General features: G+C 40.4%; 1 protein-coding gene across 1 annotated transcript in view; it reads left to right on the top strand.

The window, feature by feature from the left end:
• Positions 1-457: 457 nt before the first annotated feature.
• LOC129391344 (zinc finger protein 568-like) overlaps positions 458-18,373 on the top strand; it is a 32,113-nt gene continuing 14,197 nt past the window's right edge. Inside the window, exons 1-5 of the mRNA XM_055079251.1 lie at positions 458-548; positions 637-738; positions 1,478-1,530; positions 15,876-15,999; positions 16,296-16,391. Of these exons, the coding sequence (XP_054935226.1) occupies positions 458-548; positions 637-738; positions 1,478-1,530; positions 15,876-15,999; positions 16,296-16,391 (466 nt within the window). The remainder of the gene's footprint in view (positions 549-636; positions 739-1,477; positions 1,531-15,875; positions 16,000-16,295; positions 16,392-18,373) is intronic.

Genomic DNA, 18,373 nt, shown 5'->3' with positions numbered 1-18,373 from the left:
CATTTCCCAGAAGGCTCCACGGGCCACAACTCTTTCTTACTCCTCCGAGGCCACCTGTTGCTACCTCGACCTGTGGGTTCGCCCAGGTTCTCGGAGGTTGCTCGCGTGCGGCTGGGCGGTCAGGACTGGGCTTCATTGAAGCTTGGAACACGACGCGACTTGGGGCGGAGAAGACTGTTGTGCCGGTTCAGGCTCTAGTTGGATTTTTTCCCCCCTCTGGACTACATTTCCCCGAGGGCTCCGCGGTGTATGTGGATTCCGGCCGAAGTTCGCAGGCCGGTGTGAGTTGCCGGGAGTTCGGACGCCAAGGATCGGGGCATTCCAGGTTGCCTCGCTCACTGGTTTGGGGCGGATTCAATCAGACTGGAGTGAGAGGACCCCGGAGAAGTGGACGGTGAGGAGGCTCGGGGCGGGGCTGGGGTCTGTCGGGAGTTTTAAATATGGGTGGCTGTCGGGCATGTCCAAGCTGCGTGCCCGCGCTTGGAAAATAAAGGACGACGGGGAGGGTGGTGCTCTCCAGGCCGCTTGTCCACACTCGGGGGTGGGAGGTATGGGCCGCGCGCCATCACGGGAGGGTGTGGCTTCAGGCTGGCTCGGGGGCGGGCTGGGGATGTCCGGAGGTCAAGGGTGTCGTAGCTGTGTGGCCTCCTGCCTGGGGAAAGTCCGTGAGATACTCCCTGGTGTTGGTGTGTGCGCCAGACATCCGGTGCTCGGCAACCAGTGCCTCGCGGGGCTGTGGTGGGTACCCTATCAAAGCGGGACTCTCTGTGGCTCTTGTGAGGGCGCCCAGTGTGGCCACGTCTCAGACTCTGCCCTTTGGAGCTGGGAATGGCGCCCTCTTTGTACATTTTTGGTCGGCGCTGAGTGGGTTCCGCGGGTGGGTTGGTTCCGAGCGTCTACCTCAGGCCGGGACTGCGCTCCCATTGCACTCTCCAGCCCAAGAACTGGCACAGCTGCAGCCGCTTGCTCTCCAGCACAGTGAATGGCGCTCCTGGGGCTGTTTATGGTGGTGTCGGGGGGGTTCCTAGAGCTTTGGGCTGGGACGCCCTCCTACTTCCACTTCTCTGTTCTTTCACCTTGTGGCCACCAAGGCCCAGGCAGGTGCCCCCAGCCTAAAGGACGGGAATGTGGGACTCTTTAACAGGTGAATCCAATTAGGATGTTTCTTGGAGCCACAGATCTGGGCTCAGTGTAAGATACTGGGGTCTGAAAATACCCAAAGTCAGGCTCTTATGGAGGAAAGAGGCCACAGTCTGGGAGTCTTTCCCAGGACTCCCATTTGGGCCCCTAAGGTCTCCTGCTCTTCTTTTTGATGATGAGAGAGGGTGGTGGGGTTGCAGGCTTCTTTGGTTTTGGGCTCCCTCTCAGTGCCTGGGGTGGGATACGGATTTGTTCTGACTCGGCCTCCTCTGGGCTCCAGGAAGGAACTGCTGTCTCTTAGTTTCTTAACCATTTTCTACCTTTTTCCTTCTCTAAGAATCCAGAAGAGGAGGAGAAAAGAGCTGCTGGGCATCAAAAGTCATGGCGGAGGTAAGTTGTATTTGCAATTTTCTTCTTGGAAAGGGCTTCTCTGTTTTCAGGACACTATCCTGTTTCAGGATTCTAGCCAAGAGATTTACAGTAGTGATTTGGAGAAAGGGGAAGAGACGGTTTCCTCCTAAACTAGCCAGGAACCTAAACCTGGGCAGTCTGCCTTGCATACATTGTCTTATCTGATCTGGATTTTCCATTTCCCTGGATTTTGTTCAGTGCTATAACAGTCTTGACAGGATGTGCCTCCGTGATTTGGCAGGGAAGTTGAAGAACAGAATAAGTTTAGTTAAGTCTTGCTAATTTCTTTGTTGTCCCCTCCAGAGTCACATGCAGTAGCCTATTTGCTTCCAAATTTCTAACAGCCTGGAATGCCTGCCTGCCTCCTTCAGATTTATATATCCCCCCCACCTCCAAATAGAAATAACCTAATTGCTTTCTTTCTAACGATTAAAGTTATATAGGATTTTTGCAAAAATTTCAAAATTTGAGTAAGTTATTAAAGTTTATGGCCCATGGTCCCACCACCTAGAGGTTAATCACTATTAATGTTTTAAAATTATTTTGTCTGCACGTATGTGTGGGTATGTAATTTTGTTTACAGAATGGGATCATATTACTAATAGAAGCAACTAACTTATTGGGTGTTTACTTTGAGCCACTTGTAGTTTGAAGTTCTTGATATGTGTTATCTTGTTGAATCCACATAACAACCCAATGAGTCAGTTATGACTGTATTTCATTAATTCAGTGATGCTTTTTCCCCCCGCATTTTAACTTCTCTGAAGTCAGGATTGGTTTTTCAATTCCCTGTAAGTTATAGTTTCATTGATTGCATTTTTTTTTCTTTCATGGTATATAAAGTAATGGTGGCTTTACAGTCAGTGGCATCTCAGATTTTATGAAATATATTATTATTCTAAGTTGACAGATGAGAAAATAGATTCTGTTAAGTCACTTGGTCCTAAATTACAGTTAATAAATGGTACAGTTGGGATTTCTAAATTGCCTACTGATTTCTTTTAACCATTTGTCAGTTTATACGTTAAGCATATTTTCTCTTTGTCATTTGTAGGTTGTTTTAGAAATATTTTTTCACGGTTAATCTATCTTTTGTGTGTTTCTAAGATTCAGAGTTTTCAAAAAATGTTCTCTTTATGTCATGCCAGAAGGTCTTCTCTACAAAAATAGAAAGTCACTCATTTTTCTAAAGTACTTTTGTCTAAACAATTTAATCCATAAGGTATCTGGTTTGAGATATAACTAGAGAATGGTGGCTGTAAAATTCCTAGTTGATTTTAAAGAATGGCATGGTATTTGTAGTATGTGAGATTCGGGGGTTTTTTCCTGGATGTGTCTGAGTGTAGGTCTTCCTTTATTAATTCTGTCCACTTGCTTTTCAAGGATTCTTTTCACCCCGAAGACTAAAGAAATATTCTTTCTTTTCTGGATGAATCTGTTTCTTCCTTTCTCTTTGACTTTTTTGAATCCTGTGAGAACTTACTGAGTTTGCCTTCCAATTTCCATTCTGGCCAGACCCTTCCTAAGATTCTCAGAAGAGGACCACATTCTCCCCATCAATTCTCAGCACATTTTGGTGAGGAAGAAAGTCTAGCTCCCCTTTGCCCTTCAACCTTCGACTGTCCATTTCTCCCTCTGTTTCCTCCTCTCCTCAGAGTGATCATTGTCCTTTTGCTGTATTAATAAGAGGCTCTGCACTGCATAAAAGGGTAGAGTCTTACCCCATTTCCACCATTTATTAGCTCTCAGTCCATGGCTTCCTCATAACTTCTTCTGTATAATGTAGTCTACAGGGTTTGGGGAATATGCTGGTAATGGAAATTAACCTGAATGTGCACTTACACCAGCAACCGGGAGGTCCCCAACTTCTACTTCCTGATCTCCCCAACATTCAGTGCAGTGGCAGATCCCTTTGCATCTGTCCCTTTCCTGCTCCTTGGTCTCATGCCCTGTGACCTCACTCCGCTGTCTGTGTGCCAGATGAGACTTTTGTGGAAGTGGGTGATACATTGATTTAATTGTACTCCCTGGCTCTAGGCTATTCCTCCAAAATAAAATAGTCCAGTTATGTCACTTCCTTTATTCAGTGAATCCCTGTTACTTTCAGGATAAAGCTCTAGCTCTTTCACATTCATTGTTTATTTACTAAAAAGCACATTCTATATTTACTAGAGCACCAATCCTAGTATTGGAGTAAAGTGGTGAGTAAAGATGGTATGTTTAGTCCTGGCAGAGGTGACCATCACCCAAGACCTTTCTGTTCTGATCCCTTTGGACTTCTTCAGCATCGCTTCTATCTACTCCTTGCCCAGAATCCCTCACCAGTTACCCCAGTGAACTGTCTGCTCCTCAGACACACAGGATTCAATTAGTCTCCCTCTCTGCCTCCAATTTACCACGTTCACTGTGCTTGGAATGCTGCTTGGTCTGTTTTTGTTTGCTGGAGTTCTGTTCCTTTTCAGGGCCCCAGTTAATCTTCTACATGTTACAGGAAATTCTCCACATACCCCTCAACCTAAGTAAGTCACTGTACCTCATTTCCCATAGGAAGTTTCTTCTACTTGTAATCGGAGCTCATGTATCCTGCTTAAAATCCCTGACCTGTGAGGGAATTCCCTGGTGGTCCAGTGGTTAGGACTCCACACTTTCACTGCCCAGGGCGCAGGTTCAATCCCTGCTCCGGGAACTAAGATCCCGCAAGCCATATGGCACGGCAAAAAAAAAAAAAAAAATCCCTGACCTGTGAGACCTCTAAAGGTCTCGTGAGCTGATACTTGTTTTCAGTCTCATTGCTCTGCTCCCTCTCTGACTTGACTTTAGCCTTTCTCAGAATTCCCAGTGCTACCTCTGGCCTCCATGGCACAAGAAGTACAAGAGGGGCGCTAATCCCTCACCACCACTTTCTCAGGGTTCTGTGAAGCCTACTTCACTCTCCTTGATTATGCTTGCTGCCTCTGAGTGACTACATTCCCCTGTGTTGCATCTGTTCTTATCACACTGTATTGTAACTCTCATTTTAAAACTGCTTTTATTAAATATTGAATAGTAAAAAATGTTTATGGTGTGGTGAATGACTGAACACCCATATTTAAGAAGTAGAGCATTAAGCATTGTTAAAATCCCCATGTGTGCTGTGAATCATCCCAATCCAATTCCCTTTTCTGCCCTTCAGAGGTAACTGTTATTCTGAATTTTATGTTTTTCTTTCCCTTGCTTTTCTTTACAGTTTTAATCATATGTGTTTATTGTCATTTTAAAATTTGATATAAATAAAATCAAACTGTTTGGAATCTTCTGCAACTTCATTACTTGTCTCTCAACATATATTCATGAGATTCATTCACATTGTGAATTTATCCTACTGTATAGCCATCCACTGTATAAATATATATATTTTTTCTTTCATATTACAGTCATTATTCCTGTGAACATCCTTGAATTTGTCTCTTGGTATCATGCACAGGAATTTCTCTAGGTATATAACTGGAAATGGAATTGTTGGGTCAGGGTATGTGCATCTTTAATCTCACTAGACATTGCCCAGTTGTCCTAGTGTTTATACCCAGTAATAAATCCTGTTACTTCATATCCTCACCAAATACTTGGTACTGTCAGACTTCAATTTTTACCCATCTGGTGGGCGTGAATTGCTATGTTATTCTGAGTTTAAATGTGCGTATCTTGGTTTTAAATGAGGTTGAGCCCCCTTTCGTGCTTTCTCTTCTCTGAAGTACCATTTCATCTCATTTTCTAATTTTCCTATTGAGTTTTATATTTCCAGTTTTTCGTTCCCTTTAATGCTTTGTAAGCATTCCTTAAATATTGTGGATTGTCAGTCATATGTGCTGTACATGCTTTCTCATTTTTTTGTCTTGACTTCTAACCTTTAGATAGTAGAAATTCTCAATTTTAATGCCATCAAATTTAACACTGTTTTCCTTTACTAATTCATGTATGTCTTGTTTAAGAAATCTCTTTTCTCCTAAGAGTAAAGATATTCTCCCATAATGTTTTCTGTAAATGGTTTTGTTTTGCCTTTTGTGTTTAAGCTTTTATTTCACTAGGAGTTGATTTTTACCATGGTGTATGGCAAGAGTCCAATTTTACTTTTTCTATTTGGATAACTAACATCCCAGCATCATTTATGGAAAAGGCCATTGCAAAGGTTTAGGCAAACTGCACAGCCTAAGGGAATAAACCCTGTAAGACTGCCTGCTCTCACTTCAGACACCAGCTGCCAGTTTGAAGGCCCCAGGGCCACCCTCACTTCAGACCAGCTGGCTATAAATTTAGAAATTCTCACAACCACCCTCAGGTTCAACAGTTTATTAGAAAGACCCACAGAACTCACTGAAAGCTATTATATTCATGCTCACATTTATTACAGGGAAAGGATACATTAAAATTAGCCAAGGGATCACTATATTGTACACCTGTAACATATAATATTGTACATCAACTATACTTCAATTTAAAAAAAACTTGCAGTCTTACTGGACAGGTAGAACGACAACAGCAACAAAATTAGCGAAGGGAAAAGATGCGTAGGATAGAATCTGGGAGGGTTCCAAACTTGAAGTTTACCTTCCCAATATTGATATGTGAAAACATGCAGGGAAGTTCACCTGAGCTCAGTGTCTAGCGTTTTTATTGAGGCTTCATCGCATAGGCAAGATTGAATCATTTTCATGTGGTTAAATGCAATCTCCAGCATCTCCCTTCCCTACTTGCCTGGAAGTCAAGCTGATATCACATAACCCAAAGCCCCATGTTCTGATTACATGGTTGGTCTTTCTGGCATGGCCAGCTCCTACCCTGCATCGTTTTGTTAGCATAAACTAACATATGTGGTCTTGGGGGCCCACCATAAATAATAAAGACACTCCTGTCACTTAGGGAATTCCAAGTGTTTAGAGGTTGTCCTATTAGCTAGACAAAGGCAAGAATCTCTCTTTGGAGGCCAAGTTTCTTACTCCACAATCATCCTTTCCTCTCTGTACTTCAGTGGCAATTCTGTCATAAATTAAGTTCATATATATATATATCTATCTCAATATATGCACTTTGATCTATTCTGTCCTTTCTAATCCACTGGTCTGTTTGTTTTTCCCCACTGGCCTATTTGTCTATCCCTCCACCAAAACCACATTGCCTTAATTAAGACAGCTTGGTAATAATATTTGATATTTGGTAAGTCATGTTCCTCTACCATCACAGTCTTGTCCTCGAAGAGTGACTTAGCTGTTCCTGGCCTTTGGATTCTCATATAAATTTTAGAATTGGCTGATCAAGTTACATAGAAATCCAGTTGGGATATCAATTCATACAGCATTGAATCTTTGATCGTTTTGTGGAATGTTGACATTTTTACAGTATTGAGTTTTCCTCTCACTCTATGTGGTATAACTCTGCTGATTTCAGTCTTGTATAATGGTTTCCAATAGTTTTTTAATTGGAGTCTTACACGTCTTTTGTTAATTTTATTCCTAGATATTTTAATATTTTGTGTTTTTTGTAAATGTTATTAATTTTTAGACTAATTTTCTCATTGTTTCTTATATACAGACATGAAATTGATTTTTAGATAATGATTTTATATCCCTCCAACTTGCTGAACTCTCATTTATTGTAATATCTTGTAGGTTCTTTTGGATTTGGGGTCGTCTAACTTAGATAATCATATCATTGATGAATAAGGACACTTTTTGTGTGTAAATAATTGTGTTATCTGTAAATATTGATGTTTTCTTTTTTCAGTCTTTATTTGTTGCTAATTCTTGTCTTATCACACTGGCTGCATCTTCCAGAACAGTATTGACTGGTGAGAATGTGGGCACCTTTTCTTAGTCCCAGTTTTAGAGAGGATTCCTTTGATGTTTCACTTCTATTTATGATGCTTTCTCTTGGATTTTTGGTTTTTTTCAAGATGTCCCTTATCAGGTTAGAGACATTACTTTTTATTCCTAATTTGCTCTGAATTTTTAATCACAAATGAATATTGAATTCTTTGAAACACCTTTCTACATCTCTTGAGGTGATCTTTTGGATTTTCTCTTTTAATTTGCTAATGTGCTTAGTAACTTTAATTGATTTCTAAAATCATTTATACCTTGTTATACCAGGAGAAACCTAACTTGGCCATGATGTATTATGATTCTTTTTCATATTGCTGAATTCAGTTTGCTAATAATTTATTTAGAATTTTTACATCTGTAGCATGTGTAAGCTTGGCCTATAATTTCCATTTTTCATAAAATCTTTATGCAAGTTATGTTGTCAAGGTTACTGTAGTCCAGGAGTCAGCAAACTATGGCCCTGGCCTGTAAGCCAAGAATGTTTTCTACATTTTTAAATGGTTAGAAAAAAATTAAAAGAAGAATAATATTTTATGACATACAAAAATGGTATAATTTAGATTTCAATGTCCATAAATAAGGCTTTATTGGAACATAGACACACTCATTCATTCATGTAATGTCTACGGCTACTTCCATGCCCCTGTGAGAGTAGAGTAGTTGCAAGAGACAGTAATGACCCACAGACTTTAAAATATTTACTTGGGCTTCCCTGGTGGTGCACTGGTTTAAGAATCTGCCTGCCAATGCAGGGGACATGGGTTTGAGCCCTGGTCTGGGAAGATCCCACATGCTGCGGAGCAGCTAAGCCTGTGCACCACAACTACTGAGCCTGTGCTCTAGAGCCCGTGTGCGACAACTACTGAGCCCGTGTGCGACAACTACTGAAGCCTGCGCGCCTAGAGCCCATGGTCCGCAACAAGAGAAGCCACCGCCATGAGAAGGCTGTGTGCAGCAACGAAGACCCAATGCAGCAAAAAATAAATAAATAAATAAATAAAATTTTAAACATAAAATATTTACTTTCTGTCCCTTTATAGAAAAAGTTTGCTGACTTCTGGTCTAGCCTCATAAAATATGTCATAGTGTTCCCTTCTCTTCTTTTTTCTTTTTCCCTTGGTAGGATGGGGGGAGGCTTTGAGTGCAGTGTTAATCATAATCTTCACTTCATGGCACATTGTTATTGGTCTGGGCAAGGTTGTTCTCTTGTTCTGATGATTTATTTACTTCTCTTCCATTCCATTTACCACCACCCCCCATACGCAATCCTATTAAGGGGCATCTTTTTATTAGTATGTATTCATGAAAAATGTCTGTGTCTTGTCTTAAAGTCCAGTGTGGTCAGTTTTTCTGAATCTTCCAGATATGATTGAGATGATTATTATTTGAGTTGGGTGCATTTTTCTGTATGTGACCAATAAATCCATCTCACTAGTTTTATTATTTAAATGTTCTCTATTTTTACTGACTTTTTTTTTTTTTTTTTTTTGTGGTATGCGGGCCTCTCTCTGCTGCGGCCCCTCCCGTTGCGGAGCACAGGCTCCGGATGCGCAGGCTCAGCGGCCATGGCTCACGGGCCCAGCCGCTCCGCGGCATGTGGGATCCTCCCAGACCGGGGCGCGAACCCAGTTCCCCTGCATCGGCAGGCGGACGCGCAACCACTGCGCCACCAGGGAAGCCTTTTACTGACTTTTTATCTGTGGTATCTATCAGTTATTTTGAGAGGTATGTTAAATCTCCCATAATGATGAGGGTTTATCTGTCATAATTCTGTTCCTTTTTGTTTTGTGTGTATGTGTATGTACTATATATATTTATTATTTGTTAGGTGTGTACACGTTATCTACTAGCTTTTTACTTCCAGTCTTTCTGGATGTTTATGTTTTAGATGTGTCTCTTATAAACAGCATATAACTGGACTTTGGTTTTTGACCAACTGTATCTTTTAATGAGAGCATTTAGTCTATACAGTGGTTGTAATTACTGACATAATTGAAAGTATCTTTGTTGACTTAGTTTGTGCTTTTTTTTTTTTTTTTATTTTTTTTATTTTTGTGGTACGCGGGCCTCACACTGTTGTGGCCTCTCCGTTGCGGAGCACAGGCTCCGGACGCGCAGGCTCAGCGGCCATGGCTCACGGGCCCAGCCGCTCCGCGGCATGCGGGATCCTCCCAGACCGGGGCGCGAACCCGGTTCCCCTGCATCGGCAGGCGGACGCGCAACCACTGCGCCACCAGGGAAGCCCAGTTTGTGCTTTTTATTCTACCTTTTCTGTATATTATTATCTCATTCCCTTTTCCCTTCTGTGAGTTTGAAAGTTATAAACTATGTTTGTTTATTTATTGGTTACCTTAGACATTTTAACATTTAACATTCTTACCAGTGTCTGAAACTAAAGAACATCTTTATGCTCTTCCTGAATAGTATAAGGAACTAGATATTCCAGCTGATCAAGCAGCTTATATTGTAGTCAGGTATTTTTCTTTCATTGTTTTTTTTTTAGTCCATAAAACATTTTTATTATTTTATATATTGAATGTTAGCTTAGTTTATGCACATTTTTGCCATTTTAAAGAACGGCACCATTCTCCATTCTCACATCTCAAACCCTCTATCTGGCAACACTTTCCTTTAGTTGGAAGTACATACATTAATGAATTTCTGTTCTTTTGGCTCTTTGAAAATGTTTTTATTTGTCTTCCCTTGTGAGAGAGAATTTTTATTCTGTCATCTCTGATTTACATTGTTGCTGTTGAATAGACTCTGTCAATCAGACTGTTATTCTTTTGTAGACAATCTGTCTTTAATATCAAATTACTTTTAACATAGTCTCTGTTTTTAATGCTCTGCAGTTTTGATATAATTGCCCTGGATTTCTTTTTATTTATTGTTTGAGACTCATTTGGCTTCTGAATAATGCTTTCTTTTGTCAGTTGTGAAAATTTCTTAGCCATTATGTCTTCAATTACTACCTTTTTCAGTCCTTTCTCCTTTTTTCTTCTAGAACTCTAGTTAGATATCTGTTAAGCCTTCTTACTTTATCTTCTTAACCTCTTATACTTTCCTACATTGTCTTTGATAGCATTCTGCATAATTTCTTTTTAAATATTTCAGTCCAGTAATTTTTCTCTTCAGAGATATTTATTCCAGCCATTGTATGATTTAATTTTAGGTATTGTGCTTTTTATTCTAGAAGTTTTAAATTTTTTTCTTTTAAATCTACCTGTTATTTTCGTGGAGTTTTGTTTCTTAATACCTTACCCCCTTTTTAAAAAACATGTACCTGCGTTATCTGCATAATATGTAAATTTTTGCAGGTGTGATATTTTCCCTCCAACATTTTATTATGGAAATTTTCAAATATAATGAAAGTTGAAACAGTTGATTTTCCTGACTCTTGGATCATGGAATTATGCCTCTTTGCATGTTTCATTTTTATTTAATTTTTTATTTAGGTGAAATTCACATAACATACAATTAATCATTTTAAAGTGTACAGTTCAGTGGCATTTAGTTCATTCACAATGTTGTCTTGTTTTATTATTTTTGACTCTTTGGTCATTTTCCTTGGAATTCTACCCATGGATTCTTGAGGTCTGGATGAAGCTTGTTCCTCTAGGACATATCTGGACTTGCTTCTTCCAGGAGCACTGCCAAACCAGAACCACGTTAAAGTAGATTCATAGATTGTAGGTTTTTTAGATTCACTTTAGTAATAGGAATGTGAGCTGAGACCTGTGTGAGGGCTAATTTGTGGTTACAGTTCCTCAGGGGAGAATATTTTCCTTCCACCAGCAGCCAGAGTTCAAGTCAGGCAGTTTTCCTTGTAGCCCCTGAGAATGGGAGTGCTGCTTCTACTTTTCCCTTACTCTGAGGGCCTGGTCCCAGGTCTTTGCAGTGCAGAACCAATTGGACTCCCATCTGGGCCAGCTGTAGGCTTAATCTCCTCTCTCCCTGCCCTTTAAGGTCATGAATATAAAAGCTTATGGTCATCTCGGCCCATTTTGACTTAGTTTTAGCCTCTCGAGATTATTTTCCGTCTTTACCAGTTCATCATTACATTCCGTTAAAATCTTTTTAATACTCAGTACATTGTTTTTCAGCTAGTGATTTGGTCGTGGTAACCAGTACCCCACAGAGCTTGATGTCTGGTGATTGTCTCTATTTTTCTCCCTGATTCTGAGCTTTTTAAGGACAAGTGCTGGGTCAGACTCATCATGTCCCCAGTGCCCACACAGAGCCAGAGTCATGGGGGATTTTAGTTGAAATTTTTGGATAAAGGAATTTTGTTTGCAGAACTGCTTCTTTCCTCCCTTTCCCTTCTACCTTTAATTTTCCCTCATTGATTGCTGTGCTCAGCAGTGACAAACAGAGCAGACCAAGCATTTTCTGCTTCCCTAAGTGCAGAGTCCAGCTCAGTGTTCTTGCAAAGGATCAGGAAATCCCTGGCTGCATCTGCAAGAGTCAGAAGTGGAAGGCATTCAGCTATAGAGTTGGAGAAATCTAGATTCAAAGCCCAGCAATGCCATTGCTTACTGCAGATTTGAGTAAATGACTTCACTTCTCTAACCTAAAGTTTCCTTTGAGTTAAGATTCATAGGCCTCTCCTGAGGATTAATACATACAAGGTACCAGGAACTTAAAGTGCTTAATGCGCAATAATTGTGCTTGAGATGCAGTGAACACTGCCTATCTGCAGGAAGGCTGAGGGTGGGGTGAGAAGGAATAATGTCAGGCAGGAAAGCCATGGGTGATCTTGGTTGGGAAATAGAATGTACTGGCCACGAGGATTCTGAGAATTACGGTTTCATGTACTGGCTCAGTACTGGTGATTCTGGATAGGGTCTTTGTGGAAAGAGGTTCCAGTTTGGGTTCTAAGGGCCCTAGTTCTGGGTTATGGGAACAAAGCCAAGGAGGTACCTGAGTCTTAGGCCTGGAGGAGGCTGGAGACCTCTGTCACAGAAACCGTCCAGGGCTGGGCCTGCCTAAATATCCTGTGCTCCTGGGCCTGAGGGTGCCGTCATGTCGTTGAGATGCCTCCATGGCTGAGGAGCTCGGTGTCTTTCAGGTAGAACAAGGGTCTACCCAGGGCAGGTTAGAGCAGGCCCTTCTGGGCTCGGATGAGCCCCTGACAGTGGGAAAGTTATTTCTTCTGAATACATTATGGACAGTTGGATTCCCTGGGATTCAGGGAAAGCAAAGGTTTGTTATTCTCCTTCAAATCAAGAAAGAGACTCTGTGCGTGTGTGTGTGTACGCACTGGGTTGCCAAAAGCAGGAAGATAGGAACAGAGGAGGAGAGAGGAAAATTCATTTTCAGTCCTTTGGGAACTCTGAGGTCAGTCTGGTGACTCAGGGCTGCTCTTGCTTCTTCTTCCTTTGCCTTTTTAAGCTTGCTTTTCTCTTAGATGAGCCCAGGATATAAGTGATCTGGTTTTGCAACCCTAAAAGCCATTGTTTATATGAATTGATGTTTCTTCTCTCCTTCATTGAAAGCATTTTTTATTCTGGAAGATTTGAACAGTGGATTTCTTTTTCCTGAAACTGCCTGCTTCCCTGAGCCTTTCCAAGGGACTTGTTCCCCACTTCTTCCTATTCCAATGAGTGATGCTACCAAAGGCTGCTGTCCCATAAGTATCTCTCTGTTCTCCAACAAATGTTTACCTATTTATTCAGAAAACCCCTTAGCATTCCATAAGTGCTTATCCTTCTACCAGGAGTACTGATGGAATGGGAAAATCAACCCTTGCTGAAAATTTTATATCTCCCTTGTTCAAGCTGTGCTTTGATGAAGTGGAGGTGAGTCATTAAGTGAGATTCCATGTTGCAAACTTGGGTTTTCCAGAAAAACAAGAAGGTAGTTGACACTGATTTGTTGCGTTCTCAGTATTTGCCCATATCTTTAGCTTTGAGATTTTTTTTGACTGGGAATATGATAGGAGATATGATAGATTCAGTATATGAAATTGTGTGATATTCCAAGGAGTCCGTGGGTCCATTTTGAACTTGTGTGGTGTATACTCATCTTGGGTCACATCATTGTGAGTCTGGATCTTACTCCATCAGTCCTGGTAGTTCTGGAACAAGGAGAGTATAGTTAGGGACAACTTATTGTAACAGGAGCAGTTTAACCAGATGCATAAATTATTGAGAAGTAACGACTTGTAACCGCAAAAGAACTTGTCTAAGCTAGTGCTGCAAAATAAGAACATTGAATACATAAGATGGGGCATCATACAGCCAATGAAAATGATGTCTATTTATAGTGACATGGAAAACAGCTAGGATTGAATATGAGCCTGAGTTTTTAAGAAATTAAATCACATAAGTTATATCCAAATTCTATGTTCAGAGAGAGAGATTTTTAAAGATATCTTTGAATTCTTCAGAGTTTGTTTGTTTGTTTGTTTGGTTTTTTTTTGCTGTTCCACGTGGCTTGTGGGATCTTAGTTCCCCGATTAGAGATTGAACCCAGGCCCTTGGCATTGAGAGCGCTGAGTCCTAACCACTGGACCGCCAGGGAATTCCCGAATTCTTCAGACTTCTAAACAAATTTTTTAAATGAGAGAATGGAAGGAGATGGTCACAGTGTTATGTGCTGAACATAGCATGTGCTATGTACATGTACGTACAGCTTCATTTAATTGGAAGACACCAATTATCTGGACTTTATCCACCCAGGCCTGGGAATAAGCAATGGAAGAGGATAATGCCAAGAGGTTATATGTGTAGTAGCAAGCATGTTTAAGAATGATTTGTGCAACACAAGGAATGTAACCAATATTTTATAATAACTATAAATGGAATATAACTTTTAAAAATTGTGAATCTGTTATATCCGTGAAACATATAATTTGTACATCAACTGTACCTCAATTAAAAAGAAAAAGAATGATGTGTGCACCAAGAACGTGTGCTGTGATCATCCTTGTTTTCACACTGACCTATCCATGTTTTCTTTCTTTTTTTTCCTAATAGAAGTATAATCAACTTATTGATACAATGTTGTGTTAGTTTCAGGTGTACAGCAAAGTGATTCAGTTATACATATATTTTTTTCAGATTCTTTTCCCTTATAGGTTATTATAAAATATTGAGTATAGTTCTCTGTTCTATACAGTAGGTACTTATTGATTATCTATTTTATAAAGAGTAGTGTATATATGTTAATCCCAAACTCCTAATGTATCTCTCCCCCGCCCACCTTTCCCCTTTGGTAACCATAAGTTTGTATTCTATGTCTGTGGGTCTATTTCTGTTTTGTAAATAAGTTCATTTGTATCTTTTAAAAAATCTATTTATTTATTTATTTATTTTTATAAATTTATTTTATTTTTATTTATTTTTGGCTGCGTGGGGTATTTCTTGCTGCGTGAAGGCTTTTTCTACTTGTGGCGAGCGGGGGCTACTCTTCGTTGCAGTGCGCGGGCTTCTCATTGTGGTGGCTTCTCTTGTTGCAGAGCACGGGTTCTAGGTGTGCAGGCTTCAGTAGTTGCAGTGTGTGAGCTCAGTAGCTGTGGCGCACAGGCTCTAGAGCGCAGGCTCAGTAGCTGTAGCACACGGGCTTAGTTGCTCCGTGGCATGTGGGATCTTCCCAGCCCAGGGCTCGAACCCATGTCCCCTGCGTTGGCAGGCGGATTCTTAACCACTGCACCACCAGGGAAGCCCATATCTTTTTTTTTTAGATTCCACATATAAGCAATATCATATGATATTTGTCTTTCTCTGTCTGGCTTACTTCACTTAGTATGATAATCTCTAGGCCCATCCATGTTGCTACAAATGGCATTATTTCATTCCTTTTTTATGGCCGAGTAATATTCCATTGTATAAATGTACCACATCGTCTTTATCCATTTATCTGTAGATGGACATTTAGGTTGCTTCCATGTCTTGGCTATTGTCAGCAGTGCTGCAGTGAACACTGGGGTGCATGTATCTTTTCGAATTATGGTTGTCTCTGGATATATGCCCAGGAGGGGCTTGCAGGATCATATGGTAGCTCTGTTTTTAGTCTTTTAAGGAAGCTCCATGCTGTTTTCCATAGTGGCTGTTATCAATTTACATTCCCACCAACAGTGTAGGAAGGTTTCCTTTTCTCCACACCCTATCCAGCATTTATTCTTTGTAGACTTTTTGATGATGGCCATTGTGACCGGTGTGAGGTGATACCTCATTGTAGTTTTGATTTGCATTTTTCTAATAATTAGCAATGTTGAGCATCTTTTCATGTGCCTTTTGGCCATCTGTATGTCTTCTTTGGAGAAATGTCTATTTAGGTCTTCTGCCCATTTTTTGATTGGGTTGTTTGTTTTTGATATTGAGCTGTTGACTTACTCATGTTGAAAGGTCCAGCACATCCTGTTTTCCCAACAGTGTTCCCCTATTGAATTGCTTTCTCAAAATTTCTTTTATTTTATTGTAAAGATTTTGCCCATTAATTTCTGTGTATTTTTATCTGTGGTTTCAGGACTTGAAGTTCAGAGATGTGGCCATTTACTTCACTCAAAAGGAGTGGGAGTGCTTGCACTCTGCTCAAAAGGATTTGTACCGAGGTGTGATGTTGGAGAATTATAATACCCTGATCTCACTGGGTAAGTTTACCTGCCCTCCAAAATTCAGAATTGTCCTTCTGGAATTTTTATGTTTATTGTTATAAATTTCTTGTGAGTGCCTCCCAAGTGCTTGACTGAATTAATGATTCTTGCTTACCAAAGAATGCTTTTTGTGCCTTGTGAAGTTAGAAATTGGCTGTTCCATCAGACTTTATCTTCTTCATCCTTTCCTCTGACCCTTAATTTACGTACTCCTCTTTCCTGATAATCATGGACTGATTTTAATTCTGGGACACCCACAACATAACTTGGTCCTTTTTTTCTTTCTTGAACAGGATTTTCTGATTCTAAGCCAGATGTGATCTTCTTATTGGAGCAGGGGAAGGAACCTTGGATGGTTAACAGCAAGGAGACAAAAGAATGGTGCCCAGGTGAGTAATGGTTACTCATATGGGGAAGGCCATGGCAGGTGGTCACCCACCTGGCCTGTGAGAAGGCAGGCAGCACTTCTGAGATGTTGGTAGGAAAGCTCCCTGAAAAGCCTGAGATCTGGAGAAAGTAAGGATGTTTCGGCATGAGCCCCCAAATTTTCATTCTACTTACCACTTTCATGCTACCCTTGCTCTTATTCCTTCTGATTTCAGGAAGGAAGTGCCTTCCTCTTTCCCACGAGACAACCATTTTCCCTGCACTTTGGGTCCAGTTTTGTCCTGACTTAAAAATAGCTCTGTTGAGATATAATTGGCATATCATAAAATTCATTCATTTAAAGATACTAATCTGCTTTCTGTCTATAGAGCTGGCCGTTCTAGACATTTCATATTAATGAAATCACACAGTACGTAGTCTTTGTGACTGGCTTCTTGCAATTAGCAGAATGTTTGTTTTCAAGGTTCATACATGCTGTAGCGTATACTACTACTTCATTTCTTTATATTGCTGAATAGTATTCCATGTTGTGACTATAGCACATTTTGTTTATCCATTCATCAAATGATGGACATTTGGATGGTTTTCACTTTTAGGTTACTATGAATAATGCTTCACTTTTCCTAGTTTGTTGAATGTGTTTATCATGAAAGGGTTTTAGAATACTTTTGTTAACTGCTTTTTCTACATATATTGAGATATGTGGTCTGTATCCTTTGTTCTATTAATATGGTATATTGCATTGATACATTTTTGGGTGTTAAACCAACTTTGCATTGCCCAGGTAAATCACACTTGGTCATGATGTATTACCCTTTCTATTTTTTGGTGGATTTAGTTTGGTTTTATTTGATGAGGATTTTTGTGTCTGTATTAAATAAGGGATATTGATCTATAGTTTTCTTGTTATGCCTTTTTCTGGTTTTGATATCAGGGTAGTGGTGGCCTGAGAATTCATTGGAAAGTATTCCCTCCTCTTCTGTTTTTTTGAAGTGTTTGTGAGGGATTTGTATTTGAAGTGTTTGTGAACGATTTGTATTAAGTTTTCTTTAAGTGTTTAGTAGAATTCAGCAGTGAAGCCATCTGGTCCTGGGTTTTTCTTTGTGGGAAGGTTTTTATTTTTTTATCATTATTATTTATTTTATTTATTTATTTTTTCGCTGTGTTGGGTCTTCGTTGCTGTGCGCAGGCCCCCTCTAGTTGTGGCCAGCAGGGGCCACCCCTCTCTGGGGTGCACTGCCTTCTCCGTGCAGCGGCCTCTCCTGTTGCGGAGCATGGGCTCTAGGCGTGCGGGCTGGGAAGATTTTTAAATTACTGTTCAATCTCTTTGTAGGTCTATTCATATGTTCTCGTTACTCTTTTTTTTTTTTCAGTGTATTCACTAACTTTTTTTTTTAACATCTTTATTGGAGTATAACTGTTTTACAATGGTGTGTTAGTTTCTGCTTTACAAAAAAGTGAATCAGTTATACATATACATATGTTCCCATATCTCTTCCCTCTTGCGTCTCCCTCCCTCCCACCCTCCCTATCCCTCCCCTCTAGGTGGTCACAAAGCACAGAGCTGATCTCCCTGTGCTATGCGGCTGCTTCCCACTAGCTATCTGTTTTACATTTGGTAGTGTATATATGTCCATGCCACTCTCTCACTTCGTCACAGCTTACCCTTCCCTCTCCCCGTATCATCAAGTCCATACTCTAGTAGGTCTGTATTTTATTCCCATCCTACCACTAGTCTCTTCATGACATTTTTTTTCTTAGATTCCATATATATGTGTTAGCATACGGTATTTGTTTTTCTCCTTCTGACTTACTTCACTCTGTATGACAGACTCCAGGTCTATCCACCTCATTACAAATAACTCAGTTTCATTTCTTTTTATGGCTGAGTAATATTCCATTGTATATATGTGCCACATCTTCTTTATCCATTCATCTGTTGATGGACACCTAGGTTGCTTCCATGTCCTGGCTACTGTAAATA

Source organism: Physeter macrocephalus, chromosome 17 (assembly GCF_002837175.3).
Source record: "Physeter macrocephalus isolate SW-GA chromosome 17, ASM283717v5, whole genome shotgun sequence".
In the NCBI taxonomy this organism is placed as follows: Eukaryota; Metazoa; Chordata; class Mammalia; order Artiodactyla; family Physeteridae; genus Physeter; species Physeter macrocephalus.
Note: the sequence above shows the minus strand (reverse complement) of the source record. Positions and strands in the feature narration are given on the sequence as shown.